The sequence below is a fragment of the Myotis yumanensis genome, unplaced genomic scaffold (genome assembly GCF_028538775.1).
Source record: "Myotis yumanensis isolate MYYU_CA2020_CCGP unplaced genomic scaffold, mMyoYum1.0.hap1 SCAF_2, whole genome shotgun sequence".
NCBI lineage: Eukaryota > Metazoa > Chordata > Mammalia > Chiroptera > Vespertilionidae > Myotis > Myotis yumanensis.
The window spans coordinates 51,429,719-51,457,348 of record NW_027223753.1 but is presented as its reverse complement, the minus strand read 5'-3'; the positions used below and the strand labels follow the sequence as shown (position 1 = coordinate 51,457,348).

General features: G+C 37.9%; 1 protein-coding gene across 2 annotated transcripts in view; it reads left to right on the top strand.

Moving 5' to 3' along the window:
- The window catches only part of PTGER3 (prostaglandin E receptor 3), a 108,453-nt gene that overhangs the window by 20,460 nt on the left and 60,363 nt on the right, over positions 1-27,630 (top strand). For both annotated transcript variants that reach the window (XM_070405382.1, XM_070405383.1), the window contains exon 2: positions 8,281-8,460. In XM_070405382.1, the coding sequence (XP_070261483.1) occupies positions 8,281-8,460 (180 nt within the window). The remainder of the gene's footprint in view (positions 1-8,280; positions 8,461-27,630) is intronic.

The following is a 27,630-nucleotide window of genomic DNA, read 5'->3' as shown; positions in this document are numbered from 1 at the left end:
GTATGCAAGAGGTAGCTATTAATTTACAACAGTCTTGAAGAGCATTAGTGATCAATTCCTTATGTGCAAATTGATGCTTCTCTTAAAGAAGGAAGAAATTGTAGCAAAAGAGAAAAAAGCGTGATGCCAAAGAGGAAAAGGAATCAACAAGCAAAAAAAGAATGTGTAATACTCTAAAGGAAAGACTTTGAAGACAATGTATTTTCATGTTTCTCATTAGCTTTTTGAATTTTGTTAATTTTTCATGTTTCATTCTGTCCTTTTTAATATCCCTTTTTTATTTTTTTCTGGTAAAATTGTCTCACGGCCAATTAGTTGTGCATTGCTTGCAGTAAAGATATTTATGGTAAAAATGCTTATGGCAAAAATACAACTGTATGAAATAGCTGCTGTGGTAAATGAAAGAGAGATATCATACTAGGGAATGAGACCAGTTAGGGACCTTGAATTCAAAGAGATCCCACACTAGCCGGTTTGGCTCAGTGGATAGAGCATGGTCCTGTGGACTGAAGGCCTAAGAGTTTGATTCCAGTCAAGGGCATGTACCGGTTCCAGTCGATGTGTTTCTCTCACATCAATATTTCACTTTGTGTGTCTCCCCCCTTCCCTTTAACTCTCTCTCAAAATCAATGGGAAAATATCCTCGGGTAAGAATTAACAATAGTAACAAACAAAAAACAAAAGAGATCCCACTCTGCCACATTCAGCCAGTTCCATGCCAAGTATAAGATTTGTCTATTTGTTTCCCCTTATAAGGTGAAGTCCTTCCTTGGCATAGATCCAAAAGAGAATGTCATTTTGACATAAGACCAAGTTAAATGAGAATTATCATATCAGCTAGACCTACAGTCATTAGCCTGCATTGTTTATGGCTGTGGCACAGGATGGAGTTCTTCTGCATGTCATGGCTGTACTGTCCATGAACCATAATTTCCTGCTAAACATCACAGTCCCTTTAATAAGCCATAGCTAATTTGTTAAGTTAAAGGTTTTGATCACTTATAGTGTCTGACTATTTACCTCTTAGCTGTTAAGTTATGCACACATCAACTACCTAAGAATTTGAGCTAAAATGACCACATGATGGTTTTTAGAATGAAGTGTGAAACTAACATTTTACCAATAAATTACTTTATATCAAAGCTTCCAACTACTCTAAATTTAGTTCATCCTTTCTCAGTGTGGAAATAGCATGTTTATTGGGGAATTTGGGAAACAAAGAAAAATATAGAGAAGAAAATAGAGATCATCCTAATTCCCATCCAGAGATCATTGCTTCTAGTGTTTTTCTGTACATACACACAGAGTTGTTCTCTAGCTAATTGGATTATAACATGCCATAAATACTTATTTTAACATCCTAAACATTTCTTCATATTATTAAATATTCTTCAGAAACATGATTTTAAATAGCATCATTAGAATACATTTAGAGTATGTACATCACATATATGTTATGCAGATCGATGGGTATTCCATCATTTAAATAGTCCTCTATTGTTGGCTATTTACATTTTTCTATTTCTCTTTTATATTAAGGCTTATATTCCTGAACACCTTACTTAGGTCACACCTCTGATTTCTTCTTTAATCATTTTGCTGTGCTTAATTGTCACTAACACTATGGTTCACTGTGGCATTTTGGGCTTAACTGAAACTATATTTTGGCAGAAAAAAACAACGCTTTTTAAACTATAAATATTTTCAAAGATTAATGTTCGCTGAACCTTGCAGAGACACGTTCTGTAGACTTTCTCTTGACACGTGAGATATAAAGGTTTGAAATATAGTAAAGATACCTCTTGTGAAATGTGTATCACAAAGCTAATCCTTTATTTATAATCCAAGGAATGAATACTTCTATAGAATAGATTTTTCCTTTTCCCTTTCAGCCAGACTTTGAATACTTATTAGGTACTAACATTTTTTTTGCCCATTCTAATAGAAAGATGAATATTTATCTAAATATAACATATGTACCGAATCACTCAGAATTTACAATTCATACTAATTGAAAGGAGAGAGTAATTCTTCCTTACTAAATGCTGTGATGGCAGGGGTTTTTTTCTTGAAGGACCCTATTAGGAAGAGATGTAAGGAAATCAGGCATAGATGAGACTTTCATTTCCCTGCACTATTTCCCCTGAGCATCCACTGTTGTCTCTGAATGTCACAGCATTCTGTCCTGGAAGCATAGGCAATAGGGCGATCGCCTGGGGCTTGGGAAGAGGTGTGCTATGTAAATGGCAGGCGTTAATTATTCTTATCTCATTTCACTTCTGCAACTGCACTGCTGGATGGAGGAGATATCTGGTAAGCGTTATTAATCATGTTTTGGAGAAGGAGAAATTAAGGTTCAAAGTTAGGTAACTGGTCCCCAGACTAGAAGCATAGCCCAGTCAGATGGGTGGCAGGTCTTTAACTCTTGGTCAGTGTGTCTGCCTTTCTGTTACTTCTAAACGAATCTCCCCTGAAGCTTTATGACTCCAGCATCTCGTCCTTTCCATGGTCCACTTCTTAACTTTGCCATTTTCCTCTCTCCTCTATTTACCAAAGCGCACCCTTGGCGTTTTCCTGAAGAGGAATTTTGTCTTTTGTTCCACACCTTTTACCTTTGGTGTCTTTTATTTTTCAAATTCAGTCCTTATTCCATTTCCATCTTTACCCCAGAATTCATCAGACAGAACTTAACCACAGAAGGATATGTAAGAGGCCACCCGGTCCAAGGGCTGTTTACTAGTGAGCTTATTAACACGGAACAAATGATCTGCCTAAAGCCATAAATGGTGGCAGGGCCATTAGGAGGATTTACTTCTTCTAATTCTTAGTTCATTGTTGTTTTGAAAAATTTTATCAAATTACATACTAATAAAGATGAGATTACACAACTTCTAGTAATTTTTTAAATGTCTATGAACTCTTCATTTCCAAAGGTCTCGGGCTAGATAGTGCAGGAGCAGCTTCAGAAGTAGTAGTCCTGATGCCGAGACAATTTGGCAACTGGGAAACAGAGGGGTGACCAGACTGGAAAGACAACAGCTATTCTTTGAATCTACAATGAAACTGAGTCCCAGGACAATCCTTCAAATTATGTAATTAAGTACTTTAAAGGGCCCAGACTGGTTCCAGTGCATTCTGATATAAAGCACACTTGTCAAACTAGAGGGGGAATTTCCAGTAAAGCAGGTTATTTTCCCAGGCCTAACCACAGGACGTTACGGAAAACAAAACACATGGATCAAAATTGGCTGGGGAGCAAAGTTCTCTCATCCACTTACATTAGCTATAACCAGGGAATGCATAAGTGCCACATACTGGAGCCCAAGGGCAAGCGACCAATTTTATTTTCCTCCCCCCACATTAATTTTTCTGGGTTCACCCATTTATCATCTTCAATGGGTATTTATGGCCTAGAAGCCAAGGTACTTTTGAACCAAGAAGCGAAGTACTAAAGATTTTTGAATGTGTAGGTACAAACCGTGCCGCAGGAAATAAAATCCAAATGCAGAATGCGAAAAGCAGTCTCCCTTGGTGTGTGCTTTGCACATTTAAAAAGATCCTTATCACTGGCAAAGGGGAAAATCATTATTTTTCATTGAGGATGGAGCAAGGTAATTGCCCTTGACACTAGCCAGGGGTAGCGAATTTAGCAGCCACTGATAGAGTTGCGTTCCTGGTTATCACAGGTACAAAAAGAGCTCTCTCTTCCTGCTGATAACCAGGGGAGAGGCTCAAGGTCTGGGAGAGTCACGTGGACCCTGGGGAAGATGCTGGTGGAAGAGCGAGCCCCTCTGATCAGCCAGAATTGGCCCCAAGGCTCCTATGACAGCTAGTTCATCATATGAGGCTGATTGGAAGGAGCAGTTGTACAGCATGTACATGTGTTCGCTAAAGTAAAAACTAGCCTCTGTGCTGTCCCAGCATCCTGTTTTCTGTTTGTCCTCCCTTTATCAGGAGTAGAATTGGACTTAACAGGAATAATTAATTCTACCAGAAATCTGCATATTCACACCAAAGTTTTTCTCCCAAAGTCTGGTCATCTAAAAGAGATTGGCAAAAATCATAATGACTGGTTAGCTCCCTGAACATAGGGACCTCAACAGATGGATGCTAACTTGCATTTATGTTCAGAATTAGATGAGGAAATTGGGGTCCTACTTCCATCCTTGCTGCCATTTGGAAATGGCAATATCATACTCACTACCTCTAATTCAAATTATCTTCCTCTTGCACATCTCATTATTCCTGGGGAAACTGGACTGTCTCTCTTCACGTGCCAGCTCTTGCTCACAGAGCTTGGCTTTATAATGCCATAATCACTGCATGGTCAATAGGAAATTACAGTCAACTAATCCATGTAAGGCATATGAAACCTATAATGAAAATTATTTAGTATTACTAGCCTCATAAAAATTAATTTTATAATAATTAAGGAGAACTGTATAAAGTGACTTCAATCTCATTTTAATAAGTGATTTTGTAAATTTTCCTGATTATAAAAACTTGGAGAAATTCAATACTTTATTATATAAGGGAAAATGGAAATGTAATTTAAATGAGTTTTTAAATCTTTCTAGACCAGGCTCAGAACACTTTCAGGAAGATGGTTAATGGTGAAATGTATTTAATTATTAGACAAGATGAAGGGCTGAAAGAGCTAGATGAAACCTTTCCAATTGTTTATGAAAAGAAGAAAAAATACTTGCTAGCTCTCTCCCAAATGATTTGAGAGAGAGCTAGCAATTACTTTTCAAATCAATATATTTATTGATTTGAGAGAGAGAGGGAAGGGAGAGGGAGAGGGAGAGAAACATCAATGATTGAGAACCATCTACTGGTTGCCTCCTGTATGCCCCCGGTTGGGGATCAAGCCTGCAACCTCGGGCATGTGCCCTGACCGGGAATCAACCCGTGACCTCAGTGCATGGGATGACACTCAACCAACTGAGCCACACTGGCAGGGCACTAGCCACATGTTTTTTATATAAAGACAACTGAATTGAAAATACAGTTTTATACCTTTTAGTCAAATACACTGAAATCTAACTGATGCCATTAGAATAACAAGAATTCACTTTTACATGTTGCAAATTTAGAAATTGAGATAATTTAGACAGGGTGAGGATGAAGTTCCCTAAGAAAGTGAACAAGCTTGCTAGGATGTGTTATCTATGAGAGGGAATAAGTCATTTTCAAGCTCATTCCTCCCCATCCCCTCTCAACAGTTGCTGAGCGCTCACTCTGTGGGTGTATTAGTTTCCTGCGGCAGCTCTTTAGCAAATTACTACAAACTCGGTGGCTTAAAACAACACAACACAAATTTCTCTTACAGTTTTGTTGGTTAGAAGCCAGACATCGTCTCATTGGGCTAATATCAAAGTGTCCATAGGGCTGCATTTTTTTCCTGGAAGCTCTGAAAGAGAATCTGAGACTGACTTTTTTTGCTTTTTTTCCATTTCTAGAGGCCATCCATCTACATTCCTTAACTCATGGCTTCTTTCCTTCATCTTCAAAACCAGCAATATTCTATCTATCTGACCATTCTTTTGTAGTCATGTCTTCCTCTGACCACAGCTGGAAAAGGTTCTCAGATATTGAGGACCCATGTGATGCTACATTGAACCCACCCGGATAATCCAGGACAATCTCCCCACCTCAAGGCCCTTAATGCTAATCACATCTACTATGTCCTTTTTAAATTTTTATTTTTATTTTTTATTTTATTTTTTTTAAAATATATTTTATTGATTTTTTACAGAGAGGAAGGGAGAGAGATAGAGAGTTAAAAACATCGATGAGAGAGAAACATCGATCAGCTGCCTCCTGCACATCTCCCACTGGGGATGTGCCCGCAACCCAGGTACATGACCTTGACCGGAATTGAACCCAGGACCCCTCAGTTCGCAGGCCAACGCTCTATCCACTGAGCCAAACCGGTTTCGGCTGTTTTTATTTTTAGAGAGAGAGGAAGGGAGGGAGAGAGAGAGAGAGATAAACATTGACCAGTTGTTCCCCTTACCTATGCATTCATTGTACATGTCCTGACCAGAATCAACCCACAACCTTGGCATATTGGGACGATGCTCCAACCAACTGAGCCTCCCGCCCAGGGCTGCTATGTCCTGTTTTGCCATGTGTGATAAGATATTCACAGGTTCCCGGGATGAGACCTGGATATCTTTGGGTCATCTGCATACTACAGTGGGAGGTAGTGTTCATTTCACAGGACTATGAACCAGCATTAGAAGATACCATATAGATATATTAATTTAAAACACATTTGGTGCATAATACATAAGTATGATAAATTTATATTTATTAATGAAGGGAATAATGTTTATCTACATAATACTACCTTATAATCTGTTCTCTTCACTTAAGTCTTACATGCACTATTATATGAACTAAACATGCTATTCTACTCCTTAAGCAAGGGAGAAGGACAAACAAAGAACAGGACACTTGGACAGCCAGAGCCTCCTTTTAGCCGGTGCATGGATATGCTGCACGGTTGCGCCTTCTTATCAGCCTCATAACGAACTGGTCAAGGGAGCTTTGAGACCCATATGGAAGGAAGGAAATATTTGTTTTTTATCAAGCTGCACGCCTGATGTTAGAGATTCGTGTGTTCACAGTTTCTTATGGTGTAGATAATGCTTTACTGAACAGTCAATTATTTGTGCAGCTGTTTTATTGCTTTTATTGAATAAATCCCTTGGAAAAAATCATTTGAAAGAAATTATGGACTCAGAAGATATGTTGTCTAATTACTGGTTGCCTACCCATTCCCCCTTTTTTATTTATAGGACCATAATTTTGTTTAGGTATTAAGTTTGGTCAAAGACCACAGGTTAAGCCCCAGGGAATAAATTTGTCTGATAAGCCAAACCTGGCTTTTTCTATCTCCTTTGCCAATAATTGATTTAAGAATTACCTGTGATTCAACCTAGTCCAATAAGACCAAGTTGAAGTTTTTATAGCTGATTGATCAGAGGTGGGATTTAGGCTGCTGCATCTGTGATGTGCTAACCCACCATCTGGGTGTCTGTTATTACTAAATTCACATGCGTGGAGGAGCTGAACTAGGATGAGATTGGAATAAGAGCGAAAAAAGGCAGTGGAGAGGGTGAAGCAAAGGAGGGTTCAAAGATGTCGCTGACATGTGGGGCCAGGGTGACTGTAAGAATGAGGGTTTGCGGCTCGGGTGTTTCAGATGCTCAGGGATGTTGACTTCAATTTGGGACGTGCGACCTGAGGACAGAACATCCCAGGAAGTGTGGGCCTCCAGAGGCCAGTGGTTTCAGTAGAAATGTGCTGTGAGCAACACATATAGGCCCCGTATATCATTTTAAATTTTCTAGTAGCTATGTAATAGAACATAATAGAAAAAGTAAAAAACAAAAACAAAAACGCGAACTTAATTTTAATACTATATTTTATTTAACACAATATATAAAAATATTATCATTTTAGTATATAATCATTACATATTCCAACATCTCAAATTGTTCTGGGCACATTGTAAGCACTTTAAATAGCCGGGCACCTAGAAAGATGAATTTAGAAACCAGTTGTAATGTCAGCTCCTTCCTTTGCTTGTGAACGTGAACCTGTGTTTGGGTTGCTCTTGCCTAGTATATTCCCAGGAGCAGGACAGCTGGGAGGCAGCAGATGAAATAGTGCCCCGTTGGTTTCCAAGGTGATGGCTCCAGCTCACACTCTCACTAGTAACATGTAAAAGAGTCCTTGCTGTTCCACATTCTCACTGACATTTGGAAAAGTCACATTTCTTCATTTTTGTCAAACTATTGTTAGGATTCAGAAAATATTATTATTATTTCCTTCTTTCTTGCTTCTCTTTTTCTTCAGTGATTTTTTTTAGTTATAACTACTGGAGTTTAAGATTAAATATGTTTTGATTATGTAGAAGTGTTGGCTGTCATCTGGGTATCAGCATGCTGTGTTTTCTGCAACAAGACAGATAACTTTAGCTAATTTTGAAATGTGTTCTTTTGAATCTTCACAAATCCCAAAAATCAAGAGCCTGAGAACATACACTTTTTAAAAAGCTGCATCCTGTCAAATAGCCAAAAATATGGGAACATCCACAGGAATGTCTTGTATGATTCGGGGCTGTGTTCTGTGAGCACAAATGCTGCTTGAATTCATTTCACTGCAACCACCAATGTACTGTAAACTGACTATGTGCAAAGTGCCATTGAAAGGAAATGCAGATGACCTTATTAATCTTTGGAACAATTATTTGTCCCTCTTTCTTAGATAATGATGTTGAAAATGATCTTCAATCAGACATCAGTTGAACACTGCAAGACGCACCCAGAAAAGCAGAAGGAATGCAACTTCTTCTTAATAGCTGTGCGCCTGGCTTCACTGAACCAGATCTTGGATCCCTGGGTCTATCTGCTGCTAAGAAAGATCCTTCTTCGGAAGTTTTGCCAGGTAGCAAATGCTGTCTCCAGCTGCTCTAATGATGGACAGAAAGGGCAAACTATCTCATTATCCAATGAAGTAATACAGACAGGAGCATGAATGAGAACACTTAGTCAACATGCATGTTCACAGCTTTCGGCAACAAATAGCCTTAAAACTTACTGTGAATTTAGGCATCTCTGGCATGCCACTGTTTATGCATTGAAGTAGAATTTTTGATATAAGGACAAATGGTCTCAGCATAGATAATCCCCTGTGTGCCAGAAGTATTGAAACACAAGCAAGGGAAATATATTAATAACAATCTAATGTTTTGGGGTCTCTGCCATTTGTAGCTGAATATGTGATTCTTTATAAGTCATCTTAGTCTGTGGTGGGGGTGGGGTGGGGAAAGTTAATATTCCCGTATACTGAGCACATGGGGGATTTAATGCGTAGATCATCAAAGATAAGGCAACCATTTGTTTTTGTTCAAAGTCCTGATCTTCTGTGTTCTCTTTTACTCTCTTTCTTTTTCTGTGTCACTCTTTTGCCCCCTTACTTAAAAAAAAATAATTGAATTAAGATTTTAAAATGTGTCCATAAGCCCTGGCTGGTTTTGCTCAGTGGTTGGAGCATCCACCCTTGGACCAAGGGGTCAAGGGTTTGATTCTCAGTCAAAGGTACTACCTGAGTTGCAGGATCCCCATCCCAGGGCAGGAGACAACCCAACCATGGGTTTCTCACACATTGATGTTTCTTTCTCTCTCTCTCTCTCTCTCTCTCTCTCTCACCGCCCCCCCCTCCTTCCCTCTCTTCCACTCTGTCTAAAAATCAATGGGAAAAAAATATATCCTCGAGTGAGGATTAACAAAAAAAATGTATCACAATATTCATTGGTACTGGTGTTATTTAGGTATTGTTTAATATGTAAATTAGCTGCTAACATTACAAAGTTTAAGTTTTGGTTGGATTGGAATTAGGTTTACTTATCTGAATAAGAGCCAATTTTACTTATTTTAAATATGGGAGGACTTGTGACTATTCATACTGCTAAATGTTCCTTTTTTTGCATACATTGTTAATTCCTACAAGCCTGGAGAAGATTCATGGAACTGATCTTGAGAGTCAGTGAAGTGACTTTTCAGAATGCTATTTAAGGACTGATTTGAGCTCTAAATGTAGGTACTCTGGTTCATTATCTTCTCTGATTAGTTTCACTAAAAGTATTCTCCAGTCTTTTGGATATTTAAACACTAACCCAGATTCTAAAACCAATAAAATGTTGAGGGTTCCATAAAGAGTTTCCATAGTTTGACCTATTTATTGGACAAGAAAACAATAATATTGACTCCCTCACAGCAATTTCTCTGCCCTCTCCTCAGAGTAGCATATCTAAATATTTATTATGAAATGTTTTTCTTACCGTCTACATCTATACTAACCTTAATAGCTAAGCTTTATATCTTTTCGGCATAAGTAGATTACTACATTAAGTTTTGAGAATTGCACTTTAAAAAAATTTCCCAACAAACACAACAGTTTTTAAGTTAGGCCTACACACAATGTGCTTTGTATTCTTGGGAGCATTCATCTTGTAAACAAATTAACATTTTCTTGTGAAGATTTTAATTTTCAGGTTACATTATTGCTTTCATGGTTAAAAAACAAACACCTTACGATTTATTTATATTTCTTCATAGTAACTACATTTTCCTTTGAGTTTAGTAGGCAATTGGAGAAGAATTAACTTTAACAGGTACTGTGTTTCTATTAGATTACTCTGTTCACCAGCCCAGTTCAATGAGGAATCATCAGTTTAAATGCCCATGCCACACTGAGCGAAAAGACAAGATCTGCTGGGGGGTGCTTATGTGAATTCATGATAGTTCCAAGAGTCTAGGTTTTTGGGAAAATGGTGTTAAGTAACCTATCCTAAAACCCATGGTCAAATCTCTCTATGCCATAAATCAGATTATCTCACAGGTCACCTCATGGGGGATAAGACAAAACTACCTTCTTTAGAAAAAGGAAGTGCACTTGGGATGGCCTTGTAATAAAAAGGCTTTGCCTCTTGAGTTGCCCTCTAACCCTAGGTTACAATCAGATCGGTGCACGTGCACTGTGGATTTTTCCCAACGCCTAGTACAGCACTTGGAATATAGAAAGTGTTCAATATTTATTCAGTGAGTGAATGAATAAATGCCTGCCAAACCTGAGTGCCATCAGCGAGGCACTGCCATACGGTTGAAGTGCTTTATGCCACTACAGTTCATCAAGCTGATAAAGTGGATGATCCCTGCTTATTTAATTACAGAAATATGAATTTATCTTCAATATGTAGTGTCATATTGCTGCACAGCAAAGTGCTTTATTTGTATTAATAATTTAAGGGACTGATAAATCCAAATGGTAATGGAGATTACTGTCAAAGAAAAAAAATCCCTTCTTACCCAACCATAGAAATACATAAAGATAACAGAGCATGAAACTTATTCCCACAAAATAAATTCCTGGTAGAAGTGGACAAATGGCAAGTGGAAAAGGAAGAAATCATGTCAATGGCATATAAGTTTTGTTACCTTGGCAGCCACTTGTTAGCCCAGGAAAACCTGACACGACATAAAAGTCACAAATAATTTTAGCCGTTGGGCGTGAGTTGCGGTTAGGTTTTAAGAGAATTTGAGCAGAGGCCCTGGATGTGGTTAGGAAGTGGACATCTATAGGCACTGCACAAGAGGATGTCTGTTTCTGAGTTTAAGTTCATTGGCCTTAAAATTCACTCTCATATATGGACTTAGTTTATGCATATATCTGAGCAGGGGAAAAATACATACATGAATACATGCACAATTTCTAATCTTCACAATATTGGTAAAAATAAATACATAAATAAACAAATATCTAGGAAACTACATGGAAAGAAATGAGTGAGTAGAATGTGGAAGTATAGGTGAAATCAGCCTTCATAGATTTTACAAATGAGTTCTGATTTTCTAAACCACGAAATTATAGAAGAAAATGATGACATACTATACAATAAGAACAGTTTGCTTATCAAAGTACATAGGTTTGGTGGATTTCTTAAAAATATTTTAAGTTGAAAAAAAGTGTTACTTCAAAACTTACCAGATTTACCTATTGCTATATCCAAGTTATTTTAAGTAAACATAAGTGCTTAATCATGCCAGATGTAAATGACTATTTAAAAAGTGCACATATATTTCTACTTAACACTTTCTGATTATACGAAAGATCTTGGGACCATGTTACAGAAAAAAGAATTGCAGAAGCTCTTGTAAAACTGAACTATAAAAGACCCTGTGACCATGCTGAAAGGAAGGAGGCAGGGGAAGGAGGGAGGGAGGGAGCGACCTGGGTTCAAACCTGCAATCTGGTATGTGCCCTGACCTTTCTGGTATATGGGATTATGCTCTAACCAACTGAGCCACACAACCTGGCAAATTAGACTTTTTATTATTTAATACTTTTAATATTTTCATTGGTTTTGACCTCAAATTAGTGGTTGGTTTTCAATCTTTTGCACAACAATCATTTAATAATTATTTTGTATTTGGATCAAGTCAGAGACAGAAAAGAGGAAAATTTTGTGCTTTGCAATTTTAGGCACACATATTTACTACTTATTTTCACACTTTAACCCCAAAAAGCTGCTCTTGAAATATACAGAACACTGGAAGATGAGTGACACAGAGAGACTGCAGAGTACTTATTTCTAAAACTATATGGAATAATTAAAATTTCTATGAAAAGTTTAGACCATCAATCATGCCAAATCTTCACAGAAGCTTGTTTATTGCTGGTTTTGTGCTTGTATATGTCTCAAAATTTCTAAAACTGATGTCTAAATAAATGTACAGAATTGTTTAATGAATGAGATTACATTGTTTTTAAAATGAAAACTTTAATACTGTGGCTACGTACATAGGACTGTTTTCTGAGTTGGGATAAAATGCTCATAAGAGGTGACATATATCTATGGTGTGTCATCACGTAGACTGTGATAGAACCAATGTACAAAATTTAAAACCAATCCAAAGCTCATATACACATTTGTTAAGAAGCCGAAACTCAGTATTCTAAGACAACTAATAGGTGGTGATTACACATGAAGCATGAAACAGAGACTTAGGGAACATTTTTTCATAGAATCCCATTATATTAGTATAATTTATCAGGTGTGGGGAACCTTTTTTTCTGCCAGCGGCCATTTGGATATTTAGAACATCATTTGCTTAATATAAGTTTGTGTTGCTATGAAAAAAGCTCCTACATTTACTGAATTTCGAGTCCTGCCTGCCGTTGCCTAGGTAGGGCCAAACCAAATGATTTCTCGGGCCTGTGCAGCCAGAGGGCCGGATGTTCCCCACCCCTGTTTACATAGATACTGATCTCATGCAAAATTTATATTCACCTGAATTACTACAACCGAAAAGGTGTTCATTTTATTATGACTTTGTATCTATGGTTATCAAGTACAATCTTGTACTGTGTTCCCTGGATACATTTTTTGATGGAGTCCACCTTGCATAAAAATGCAGAGAGTGAAAAAGGAGTAGTACAGGTGACTGTCCTCAAAGTGGCAAAGGGAAAACTGAGACTGTACATATCAATGAAGGCTTTAAAAACTCTAGAATAAAGTCATTTTTTTTTTTCCAAAAAGAGATCAACAATTCGTTTTTAAGTCAGATGGAAAGAGATCTTCAAAACATGCTACGTAACAACTCCATTCTCACTCGCTCCTGTTCTCTATTCTTTTAAGGAAGGAAAGAGCAGAAAGTTCTCATTTTATATATTCTCTGTTTTATACTTCCTAAAAGGATTGTATTTCAAGGCTTATAATATATGCAAGTTGAGTTGTAAACCATTATATTACTATCAGCTGAGTACATTTTGATTCTTGAGAAATACAATTTGATTGGATATATATTACATTTTCTTTACTGAGAATTAAAATTATTTTATTTTCAGAAGCTTTACATCAGTATCATATCATAAGCATTCCAAATATCTCCTGCTTTACATATTGTTTTCACTAGAAACAAGCTTGTTCCCCCTAGGCCCCTTGCTTTCAACTGGCTTATTCATTTTTTTAATAGAAAGTAACAGAAATATTTACTATTGGTGAAAGCAGGGATTGGTTTTAAGAGGAAAGAGAATGGCTTCATAGTTCTAATATGCTAACATCCTAATATATGAGATAGATATGAGTATTGTCTTTAATGTCTGCTATGATGACACAATTTTATTATTGGAATAAAGATAGGAAGGAAAGCCGAAACCGGTTTGGCTCAGTGGATAGAGCGTCGGCCTGCGGACTCAAGGGTCCCAGGTTCGATTCCGGTCAAGGGCATGTACCCGGGTTGCCGGCACATCCCCAGTGGGAGATGTGCAGGAGGCAGTTGATTGATGTTTCTCTCTCATTGATGTTTCTAACTCTCTATCTCTCTCCCTTCCTCTCTGTAAAAATTCAATAAAATATATTAAAAAAAAAAAAAAAAAAAAAAAAGATAGGAAGGAAAGAGATCACCATCAGGAACAAATCAACCTTTTCAGGCTTTTCAGCATTTTAAAGATGATTCCACCTCTGAAGTTATTTTCAAAAGCGCAGCTCTTAAATTCTTTTGTCAATTGTTTTAGAATTAGAATATTGTGGCCTTGTAAGGAAAGTGAATCAGGTATCTAGCCAAAAGCTAGCCAATCACCAAACTTTAATCACTATTTGAAATGAGTTAATGAGTTTCTTTATATAGTTTTCAGTAATGTGAAGCAGAGAAAATGCATATGACTTACTGATACACTTACTTCATTGTTATTTCAACCTTTGAAAGGATACTATTTATGTGGAGCAGGCATGGAAGGTGGGGTAGAGGACACAGAGAAAGATATGGAGGAAAACCTGTATATTTCCAGCCCTGTTAGAAATCTTCATCCTTTTAGGCCCATTCCACAGAGAGGAAGGGACCACATTTATCTCTATACTGGAACTCAGTAGGACAAAGCAAGGTGTGGCCCATGGTGTTCTTTTTCATAAGAGCAGGTGTTAAGTTCACTCAAGTCACATCACTGACTGCTAAACGCTCTTCTTTCTATACATAAATTTATATGTATGTATTAGATATTTTACCTTCTCCCGCTTTATTTAAATGTCTAAAGGTGTTTATACAAATAGCAGAAAATTGAACATTTCTTTAAGCAAGCAAACTGAAAATAGGCACTGATTATTTTAATCTGGTAACAACAAAGAAAAATAAGTACTATTTACATAGTGTATCTAAGTAGGAACTGGAATCATTGGCACTTTAATCAATAATGTAAAGGTTTTTAATCAACCTTTAAAGGCTTTTCAGCATTTTGGAGATGAAAGCATAGTTTTCCCACCTCTCCTACTCAGTGAACCATCCCTATACACTTGGTTAAGTGAGAAAGTATACTTCTGTCACCTCTCTGTAAAGTTTTTTGGGGAGTTATCTTAGGTGCATTTAAATATATCTCCCAGCACATTTTAAAGGCTGGTCTTCAATATTGTGGAGACAAAGAATGAAAAGAGGCTATGAAAAGTACATCAGAATTTTGATGGCATTCGAGTCATAGCTAGTTTGTGTATTTAATTAATGTATGTTATTTATGTGGTGTTTGTCAATGGAAAAATAAAGTTGAATGTTCTGAAATGTTCCTGTCTTTTTTTCCTGATGTCAACTCATGTCAGGAATATTATAATTGCATTAACTATTTTACCGAAATCCTATTTGACATGCTTTGTCAACATAACAGCCCAAGGTGATGCAACAGTATCATGCTATCTGTAACAATGAAATAATTTTGTTTTATGTTCTATAATCGCCAACAATACAAATGATCACTTATGTGCTATTAATCTGACAGGTGCTTTTTTCCCCATTTTCAACATGATGCTTACTCATGTTATAACACCAGAATTTTTGTTGTTCATATAAAAGCACATTTATAAATTATTCTAAATGTAGTTCTTTCACTTTCTTATGGATTCTAGTGTAATCTACTGGCAGCCAACATCAGATTCATCCTTGGGTGCAGTGAGACCCTTTACCAGTCTTATACCTGGACACTGGTATGAGCTTGTTACTAGTGGAGACACATGTTGGGCTGCCTCACTACCCTAGTTCATGTGCTCATTGAGGTCACCCTCCTCTTCCTTCTTCAGTGAAGGGAGTTCTGTATAATGTAGATTACAACGCCAAGCTTATTAAAAGTAGCACGTTGCCCTGGCTCTCTATCACCCTAAGAAAAGGAATTTAGAGCAAGCTCTGTCTTCGGCCCCCAAACAGGTATTATAGTCTCTACAGTCTGTGTTCTTTAGCATTTCAGGTGAACATCATATAGCTATCTTTCAGTAGGCCAAAATGTGCCACCACAATGCTCGTGAAAAAACAAGCCATGGCCCTAGCCAGTTTGGCTCAGTGGATAGAGCGTCGGCTTACAGACTGAAGGGTCCTGGATTCGATTCTGATCAAGGGCACGTGCCTGGGTTGCAGGCTCGATCTCCAGTAGGGGTCAGCCAATCAATGATTCTCTCTCATCATTGATGTTTTTATCTCTCCCGCTCCCTTCTTCTCTGAAATTAATAAAAATAAATACATTTTAAAAAGAAAATGGTACCTTTAAAAACACACATACCATGAAATGAAACATTGTCCAATTTCATGTCCTTGGAGGGCAGGGGGTCAGATATCCTTAGATATTCTTGGGGGCCACTGTGCTCACTTAAACCAGTCTTGAGCAAATCCAGTTAGGAGGGTGGGTACTCAGAATTCAAGCCCGTTCTCCAAGCCAGGCTGTTCTTTCCTAAACATATGTTGGCTGTGTACCTATATGTGCCACACATTCTGTTGGTGCTAAGACATAAGGATTTTTTTAAAAAAGTTTTCAAAAGATTTATAATCTAGTAGGGGAAGAAAAAATAATTTGATCAGAGCTGTGATTAAGCATATGGTACTATGTGAGCCTATGGGGGAGGTGATGCTAAAATAGGAAATGGTTTCCTGTAGGAAGTGACATTTAATCTGCCTTTTGGAGAAAGGAGTAGGTGTTCACCAGGACAGCATTTTAGAGTACTTTTCCATTTTACTCTGCCGAAAGCATTACACTTTCCAAGACATTCAAACGGACTACCTTCCAGTGCCTGTTGTGAAAAGTGTGGGTCTATAACCTCCCAGAGTGGGCAGCAGTGGCAGGCCTCACAGTCGGGTTTCTCAACCTCAGCATTCGTACACATGGGGCCAGATCATTCTTTGTTTTGGGGGATAATCCCATGCAATGTAGGCTGTTTAGCAGCATCTCTGGCATCTACCCTCCAGATGCTAGTAACACCTCCCTAGTTATGACCATCAAAAATGTTGCCAAACATTGTCAGATGTACCCTGGGGGACCTAATTGCTCCCAGGGATAAACCTCTGCTTTAGGGCAAGGGCTGTGGCCACCAAGAGGGTGCCATGTGCCAGGACAAGGCCACCCATGAGATCTGAGTTCTGACTGGCACCGTTCTGGCGTCTCCCAAGGCAGCAGGCACTAGCAGGCCATTTTGTGTCTGGCTGCACAAAAATGCGGCACTCCCACTACAACAATGCAGGGGTCCCCCCAGGCCCAGATCCACTTCTGTAATCACATAAACCTATTCACAAACGAAGAGGTACAATTTCCCAGAAAGGATCGTCTTTCTATTGAACCATCCAATCCCTGTTTTGTTCTTGATAGGAGGCCCGAGGCTTACATGTTAGGCTTATATATCTCTCAAAGGGAAAGCTAAAGAGAGGGCGTCTATTTATCCCAGGACCTTTGAAAATCTGTTATAATTCTTCTTAAGTTCACATTTCCAGACAGGTGCCTTAGTAGGAGAGAACTAACTTAACCAAACTCTGTCTTTAATGGGATTTTTGCATATGTCGTCTGAGTAACAGAGCTGTAAGCAGCTTTATTTAATTGGAAGGGTTTTTAGCAAAGAGCAGTCAAATTTTAGGCAAATGTCCTTATTAGCCTGGGCCTTTCTCAGTTCTTACCAGCCTGTGGTACCTCAAGTATAGGGCTACTATCATACATTTTGATGACAGAATTCAAGTCATGGTCTCTATAATTGTATGGGATGGGAACTTGAAAGACTTAAACCCCAAATCTGACCAAAAAAAAATAAAAAATGAAATTAGAGTGAGAGTATTCACTGGCCTATTTCTGAGGCAAGTAAGAAACATCTCTGGATAATCAGTGTTTATGCCTAATTTCTTACACAATTGTTTTTAAAGAAGACTTTGAATATAATACATAATGTTCCTTGAATCTGATTTTGAAAACAACACCGAAAGAAAATAATTCTGAAACCACTACCACCAACTGAGGTCATTTCTACCCAGTAGAACACTGGTTCTTAATCACTTTGAGATCAGAGACTCCTCTAAGAATTTTCATACAGTGTCAGGGGTTGCACAGCCCTCCTGAAGTCTGTCGGTGGAAGTCTTGCAAGTTTATGGACACAGGTTAAGAATTCTCACTGTGAGAGAGTTGTTATGATTCAAGGAACCTCACAAGTTTCCATGTTTGGTTAGAAAGCCAAAATCTAAAACTGGAGCTAAGTCAACACAATTGCTTCCATGTGAATGCCAACATTCCTTGACATCTCACTATATGCTGCAATAATAAATCAACATAATCAGGGGTGTAATTATTAAAAAAGAGCAACGGTCATTTTTTAAAATTACCATCCATGGAAGAAGGAAACAACACAATCTCAACTAGAAGAGGAGCAAAACAGGCTATTCACAAAAACAGGTCCAAAGTGAAAGGCCCATTAAAAAATAAAATACAAGTTATCCAATGACACATGTGCCTTACAACAAAGAATTTGTTTCAGTTTTGCCTTATGCTGACCCAGCAAGAGAGATTTAAAATGAAGCTTTTCAAAAAGTCAATAAAAAAATCACCCCCTCTGAAAAATGCAATGGACTATACACAAACCAGCTAAATGGTTAGGATGTAACTGTTATTTTCTATTACTTTTTGTTACGTAAATTTAAGTTGTTATCTATGTCTATGAAGATACATACTAGTATATATTTACACTTATGCAGGCACTACATCTTTGCATTGCTATTTATATCGAAAGCAGCAAGAATGACCCTATTGATTGATCCCTTCAGTGAGAATGCAAGGCATACATTTCCAGAGCTTACAAATGTAAAATTAATGATGCTTTAAGTCAACACTTATCAGTAGAGTGCTGTATTGATGTTTACAGCTTTTATTTCTCTAGAGGGAAAAGTGTGGAGCAATAATGACATTTGTCTTTGCATTTTTCTTGCCTTATTGCGGAAGATGGAAATGAAGTCTTAGAGCACTGGAGTGTTTGTCTATTGGAAACAACTCTTTGATAACAATGCATCCTGCATTCTGAATGTACATAAATTGGACAGTTGAACAAGTGTGAATGAAATTGTAACTTGCTTTTCATGAAGCAGTAGTTTGGAGTCTTCTCCTTAAAAGATCCACAAAAAGCCAATTTTTTTTTGTTTGTTTATTCATTTTATTTATTTATTTATTTATTTTTTATTGCTTAAAGTATTACAAAGGGTATTACATATGTGTCCTGCCCCCCCGCCCCCCCCGCCCTTGACAATCCCCTGGCCTCCCCTACCCACCAGTGTCTTATATCCATTGGTTATGCTTATATGCATGCATACAAGTCCTTCGGTTGATCTCTTACCCCCCTCCCTCCTGCCCCCAACCCTCCCCGGCCTTCCCGCTGCAGTTTGACAATCTGTGTGAGGCAGCTCTGCCTCTGTATCTATTATTGTTCAAAAGTTTATAATGGTCTCTATTATCCATGAATGAGTGAGATCATGTGGTATTTTTCCTTCATTGACTGGCTTATTTCACTTAGCATAATGCTCTCCAGTTCCATCCATGCCGTTGGAAATGGTAAGAGTTCCTTCTTTTTTACAGCAGCATAGTATTCCATTGTGCAGATGTACCACAGTTTTCTAATCCATTCATCACAAAAAGCCAATTTTTTTTAGAGGAAAAGCAATTGCACTTTGTTATTTATTTTAAAAATTGCTTGACTTTTTTTTTTTTTGCCTAGCACCTTTATCTTAAGAATTGCAGTGACACAATTATTTTACTTGAAAATATTTGGAAAAATAATATTGATTGATTGCCAAACTCTGCTTTAAATGTTGTGTAGTCTTAATTAGACCAGCATGGCTCCCATCATAATCCCAGATTTTCTCCCACGGTGGTCATCTTGAATACTCCTGCTACTGTCCCTTCAGCAGAATTCTCATTGACAGCTGAATTAATTAATCTCACTAATTACTATTTCCCCACTACTGAGAGATTATATATGCAATTTTAAATATTTTAAAGTATTTTTTAAAACAAAGTCATTTCACCAAAATGCTCTCTAAAGTTTTGTGGGTCATAATGGAAGAGAAAAACTTCCAACATTGAACAAGGAATCAGAACACTTATGTCCAATTATCTGACTTTCTATTCACTGGCTATTTGCCCTTGACAATTCAGTAAACCTCATAGGTTTTAATTTTTCTCATTAGCACAGGATTGTTGGGGTTACGACAATGAAGATAAGAACACTTGGAAGGACTACACAAGTAGTCAATGGTTAACATTATTTTATTTTCCTCATTCCATTAATGGAACAACACTACAAATTGATTATGATATTTTTCATCTCAAACAACTATAAGATAGTCTTACTAACTTAGTAATGGGCATTCACCAGAACATGCAAGGGATATCAAAAGATTAGTTCTGGTTCCACGTAGGGAAAGCTACATAGCTTCCTTCAGGGCTAGTTGCCTCTTCTGTTCAATCAGGGGTGAGTCTGAGTTCTTCTAACTGCAAAAACACAATTCTCCTTTCTCTCTGGGGTGTCGTACAGCTCCTCTTGTCAGCTAAACACAGACAAGTTTTTTCTTCAGAATCTTGAAAAACAGCTCCTAGGAAACCTCTAGGAGACTTAGATAGCAAGGCACATAAAAACTTTCTGTTCCTTTTTTTCTCTAAAAATAATTTTTAGGTTCCCATTCTCCCTCAGTTATGAGATTGTTCTCTTCTTTCAACCAAATTGCAAGATCCTTGGATCCAAAGACCATGCCTTCCATTTAAATGTTTCTGCTTCCTTTTCCTTGCTTCTCATCGAAACTACCAAAATCCTATCACTTAAGTTAGATGATGGGTCTCAATTACTTATTTTTTTGCTCAAGAAATTACATAAAAGAGATTATATTGTATAGATTTTCATACATGAAATTATCCATTTGTGTGATCTGTTATATCTTACATGTGCATTTATTTTCTTAAATAAGCTTAATTTTTAATCACAATATTATGTACTTTTAAAAAGTCCAACAATGCTAAAGGCTAATCATGAAACCCACACTCCTCATTCTGACCCTATACCCACCACTCTGCTCTACAGATTGTATTACTTTCAGGTGTTAAATCGTAACAGTTTTCCAATTGCCAAAACCTATCTGATAATTTTTACTGTCTTTAGAGTTCACCATTTTCTTAGATTTCTCTGCCTTTTAGTAGATTCCCTGTTTCTAGATCCCATGTCTTGAATGACCACACCTGCTTTAAAATGGGCTTTTTAATAGGGGGAAAAAACACACGAACAAACCAAACTCCTAGGCAAGGAAAGAGAATGGTTTTAAATAAACATTAACACACATAAATAGTGATAATAATAACAGTGGCAAATACGTTTTATGAACACCATGCTTTACATATGTTATCAGATTCTCATGCCAATGCCACAAGGTAGATGTAGGTGCTGTCACCACTTTGCAGGTGAGAAGACAGGCTCACGGAGGGTAAATCACTTGGCCAATCCCACTAAGTTAGTGAGAAGTGTAGCTGAGGTTTCACCCCTGATTTTAGGTTAGATTATAATCATTGTGTAATCTCTGAGCAAAAATTACTACTGTGATTATTTTCTAAAGCTTCAAATTTATCTCTGAGGGCTGCTCCACGTCCCAATGAGAGGAAGGCTTTGGCTGAAGGACATTTCCCAAGAGCCAGAAACAAGCTTGGGCAGCTTTTGCAACAGTACTGATTAGATCAGGCCAACAAGTTTCTCAGCAAAGATGTGAAAGTCCGTATTCCAATGGGGTTGTGTGCACTTCTGCAAACGTTCAGGCCCTTCCTTGGTAGATGCCGGCCCGCTCTGCAGAGGAGAGAATATTGGCTATCTTGCCGCAAAGGGTTGCACGGAAGGGCTGCTCTTCCATTTCCTGCCCAGGCCTGTGGGTTTCTCTGAAAGCTAAGAATTTAGCCACAATTTGGGTTACTACCTCTCTCTCTCTCTCTCTCTCTCTCTCTCTCTCTCTCTCTCGGTTCCTTTTTTATTTTCCTTCCATACTTCTTTTCCTGCTTGTAAGGTGACTAGGGAGAAGGTTCCCTGAGAAGCTGGAAAGCAAGAGGGTGGCTCTTGCTTCCTAATGACAGAGAAACCCATGGGAGATTTTGTAAAATAGAGGACAGAAGAGGAGAGAGAGAGAGAGAGAGAGAGAGCCCGCAAGCAGGCCCTTTGTCAGCAGTGACACCATTTTATTCATTGTCTCTCTGTTTAATTTTGAAATTTGCTCCAGTGTTTTCATGCAAAATACAAAGCAGTTTCAGAGTGAAGCATATTTGGTGTTTAAGAAAGAGAAAAATTCCTGTGTCCTGTTTTGGAGTTTTTCTTCCCTTGTTGCTAGCAAAAAACATTGATTTGGTGGATCTGATATTTTATTCATTCACTAGTTTTCTCTTCACCTGGCTACTCTGGTTTCCACAGAACATGTTAGACTGAGAACAGTACAGAACATTTCGTTCAGAGGAATAAAATCTCGGCATCTCCAAAACTCAAATTCTATTCTTAACGCTAAATTGAAATAACAACCCACCATATCTGTATAACTTTAAAAATTGGTGCGTCTTGGAGTCTACCTTTAGTCTCATTTTGCACATTATCTTTTGAATATTTCAATATAAATGCAACAAAAGCCAACAATTCTCAGATATTTCAGGGGTCAGTTAACATTTATTCAGAATGGGCACACCTAATTATATGTAAATTTTATTAAATTTTCTTTTTCACTAACTTGGAGTTAATGAAACCAAATTAAATGAGTCATTGCTTAAGGAAATGTTTGAAAGCCAAATTCCACCTAGTCATCTTTTATGTAATTTTGCATTAGAAATGAGCCTGGAGATCTTCATAATGGTTTGTTAATGATAATATAATTTAGAAAATCATATGGTCATGGCTGGTTTGGCTCAGTGGATAGAGTGTTGGCTTACAGACTGGAAGGTCCCAGGTTCATTTCCAGTCAAGGGCATATGCCCGGGTTGTGGGCTTGATCCCCAGTAGGCGGGGGATCAATGATTCTCTCTCATCGTTGATGTTTCTATCTCTCTCTCCCTCTCCCTTCCTCTCTCTCTAAAAATCAATAAAAATATTTTTTAAAAAATAACATGAACATTATTTCATGAGAGTAAGTTTTAATAAGAGAGTGGGTCAGAAAAAGATTAAAATAACAATGATTATGAATGATTACATTGCTGGAAGTTTCTTTATGGGAGACACCCTTCTCCATTTCATCAGATGACAGAAGGATGTTCCACTCAAACTTCGGGCTCTTGCTCTGTTGCCCAACACCACCACTTGGAAAAAGGGAAAAGGGAGGGACATCCTTGGAGAAAGGCAAGAGGCAACTAGGATGCCAAGTACATGAGGAGGATTTTTTTGGATGAGAAGTGCCATGGTCCATTTACCTTCAGGCATATGAGTTAGATCTGTGAGCAACTTTGGGAGAGTAGCTGTGGAACTTGAAAGTAATTCTTCAAACTCTCTGAGGTTTTTGTATTTTTACATGAAGAATTAGATTTTTTTGCACTTATTTTATAAGGTAGTTGTGAGGATTAAATATGTAAATATCTTAGAAGAAGGGTGGGTAAAATAAATATGCAAGGGGCATTGTTATTGGTATTGTATTAATAGTGGTAATGGGAGCTACAATAGCAATATTAATTGCTTGAGGAATCCATAAGCCATATTGGTAATGTGGAAAAGACATCCCGTCCTCTGTATTCATTCCTTGATATTATTTTGGGAGACCCAAACATATATCATCATGTTTGAGAGGATGAGAACTAAAATTAGACTAAATGTTGTGGTCCATCCTAGTTCTGTTAATTTATTAGTAGGCTGACCTTAATTAAGCTAACAATCTTTCTAAACCTTAGTTTCTTTAGCTATAAATGAAGATCATAATTTTATCTAAATTTATTGTCAACATTCAATGAAATAATGCATGCAAATGCTTACCTAGTGCTTAGCACATAATAAAGCACTCAATAAATTATTATTATGTTATTATAAATTAATATAATTAATATTAAAATCAAACTCAGAAGACTTAAGTTGGCTCAGTTACTAACTGAGGCTGAATGTCTTCACAAGCATACAAATTTTACACAACATTCTCAAGACTTAGGATAAGAAAATAGGGATATGAATCAACACCATAGGAAGTAGAACTAATAAGTAACAGCAAAACGAAGAAATGTAATTTATTTTTTTCTGGCTGAAGTGCATATTTTCATGATTCCAGTAGCAGAGAGGAGGCACTTTGTATGTATGTATGTATTTTCCCATCTTCTTGAGATACTAGAGGCCCCGTGCACTGGGCAAGATGGGCCGGCCGGGGAGGGACTGTGGAAGGACTCCAGGGCGTGTCCGGCCCGTCTCACCCAGTCCCGATTGGCCAGACACCAGCAGCAAGTTAACCTACTGGTGGGAGTGTCTGCTCCCTGGTGGTCAGTGTGCGTCATAGCAATTGGTCGAATGGTCGAACTAATGGTTGGACACTTAGCATATTAGGCTTTTATTATATAGGATAATTGACATATTAGTTTAAGTTGTATAGTACAATGATTTTATAAATGTATACACTGAAAAATGATTACCACAGTAAGTCTACTTAACATCCATCACCCCACATAGTTGTTTTTTCCTTGTGATGAGAACTTTTAAGATTTATTGTCGTGGCAAATTTCAAATACAGTCACATAACACATAACAACATTTGGGTCAATAATGGACCACATATACAATGGTGGTCCCATAAGATTATAATGGGGCTAATTCTATCACCTCGTGATATTGTAGCCATTGTATTGTAGTAACATGTGTTAACTCACATGTAAACCAACCTACTGCACTGCCATTCATATAGAAGTGGAGCACTAATTATGTATAGTACATAATACTTGGTAATGATAATAGATGACGATGTTACTGGTTTATGTATTTACTGTACTGTATGTTTTAATTATTTTTTAGAGCGTACTCTTCCTACTTAACAAAAAGTGCCATAAAATAGTATGCCATGTCACGCCAGCAGCAACCTCATACTTCTCATATCTCTTAATTGAATCATTTTCACTTGTGCTTGATTTGATCTCATGCTGTTTTATAAATTTAGGATAGCCTAAGTGCTTATAAAGTCTACAGTAGTGTGGCGTGATGTCCCACACTGTCACATGACTCACCACTCACTCATTGACTCAGCCATTGCAACCTCCAGTCCTGCAAGCTCCAGTCATTATAAATGCCCTATACAGGTGTACCGTTTTATCTCTTTTATTCTTTATTTTTACTGTACTTTTCACACGTTTAGATATGTTCAAATACCTAAGTACTTACTATTGTTATCATTGCCTACAATATAGTAAGTGACTAGTTGTGCACAGGTTTGTAGCTTAAGAACAACAGGCTACCACTATATCATATAGCCTAGTGTGTAGTACACTTTGCCATCTAGCTTTGTGTGTGTTCTCACAATGACAAAAGCACCTAATGATGCATTTCTCAAAATGCATCGCTGTCATTAAGCAGTGCGTGACTGTATAAATACTATAGTCACCATTCTATGCATTAGCCCCCTCCCCCAGAACTCATTTATTTTATAACTGGAAGTCTGTACTTTTTCACCACCTTCATCACCTACTTCCCTCCTCCCTCCACCTCTTCCAGCAACCAACAATTTGTTTTCTGCTTTATGACTTTTATTTTTAAAAATTCCACATAAAAGTGAAATTACACAGTATTTGCCTTTCTCTGTCTGACTTATTTCACTTAGCATAATAGTCCCAAGGTTCATTCATGTTGTTGCAAATGGCAGTATTATTTTATTTTTTATGGCTGAATCATATACATCTTATTTTCTTTATCCATTCATCTGTCATTGGACACTTGAGGTTGCTTCCAGGTCTTGACTATTGTAAATAATGCCACCATGAACATGGGAGTGCAGCTATTGCTTTGAGATAGTGATTTTGTTTCCATGAAATATATACCCAGAAGTGGAATTGCTAGATCATATGGTAGTTCTACTTTTAATTTTTGAGGAACCCAAAAGAGGTATTTTGAAAAGTCCCTGTAATAACTTCCTCAAGTGGAATCCAGAAGAAAAAAATAATAAGACATATGAGCAGAGAAGTGTATCTCAGGATGGCAGTTCTTGGCTGAGAAGCAACAAATAGGATCTGTCAAAGTGGTTAATGCTTTCTCACTGCTATCTAATGCAGACTGGTATAGCATGCACCCGTCACCTCAATTTTCTAATGGGTAAAGGACTGTGGGAATAATAATTTCTAGTTTATAGGATATATGTAAATATTAGAAGAGATAATGTATGCACAACCACTTGGTATATATGCCAAGTTCCATCATTATCATCATCAATTCATGTGCAAAGATTAAGTAGGGTCCAGGCAGAACAACAATTTATTCCTGGGTACCTTAAAGTCATTTATATTTTGCTAGTTGTGAAGTCATTAGAAAATAGAACTACGAGAGAATTTTTAGACTGTGATGCATCTGGGAAAAACACAATAAAAAGAGTCATTACAACATAAACTGATGAACAAAAACAGGTCCAGAGACAGAGAAGCATAGATCAGACCATCAAACCTCAGAGGGAAGGTAGGGGAGGGTGGGGGTAAGGGGGAGAGATCAACCAAAGGACTTGTATGCATGCATATAAGCCTAACCAATGGACACAGACACCAGGGAGGTAAAGGCATGAGTGGGGGTTGCGGGGGGGTGGGGGGGGGGAATGGGAGGATAAGAACACATATGTAATACCTTAATCAATAAATAAAAAAATCAATAAAGATAACAAATAAAAAAAGAGGCATTAAATCAGTTTAAATTAAGATCAAAGTGATTTTAATTTACTTGGAATGAGAGCAATAACAACTTGAGCCTTAGTGGAACTGTTACTTCTCTGGTGATGACTATACCTTTAAGAAAAAAATGAGAATGACTATGTTGGGTTTTTATAACTTTTAATCATCAATTAAATGAATGATTGCTTGATTTAGGTAGTCATTCACACATCTTTAATGAGACGCTATCATGTGGCGCTAGGTCCTAGAGGACTGAGGTTTATCACTCACAGATTCTGGATTTAACATTCTCTGATTCTTCAAAGTAAAGTATCCATTTTCATTCATTACCCTTAGGACTTAAATCATTTCCCAAAGAGTAAATAGCTTCACTTTTTCTTTTTATTCTAACCTATACTAATAAAAGGGTAATATGCTAATTAGACTGGATAGACCAGACGTCTTCTGGACATCATTCCGGATGTCCTTCCTGACAAAGCTGGGGGCATGGCCGGCCTGCAAATCCCCAGCAGCCCCTCGCCTAGGCCGTCCCCTCCCCCCCCCCCCCCGTGGGGACCTCCCCTACCCTGATCTGGGGCCCCCTTCAGGGCAGGCCAGCCAGCCCTCTCCTGTACACCAGGCCTCTATTCTATATAATAACAGGTAATATGCAAATTGACCCTAATGACAGAACAACCAGAACGACCTCTGGACCAATCACGATGAGGCATACTAGCCACCTCTTGGTCCCTTTCTCTGACCAGCAGGCTCTGATCTCCTGATGGCCACCCACAACGGGGGCAGGGCTGGTGAGTGGGTGGGAACAGCTGACCTCTCGGTTCCTTCCCCCAGCCATCAAACACCGATCCCCCAAAGGTGAGTGGGGAACCAGGGTTAGGTGGTGGCAGGGGGCGAGGACAGCTCCAGGAAGCTGGAGAAGATGGCCCTGATCGCAGGCCAGGCCTAGGGACT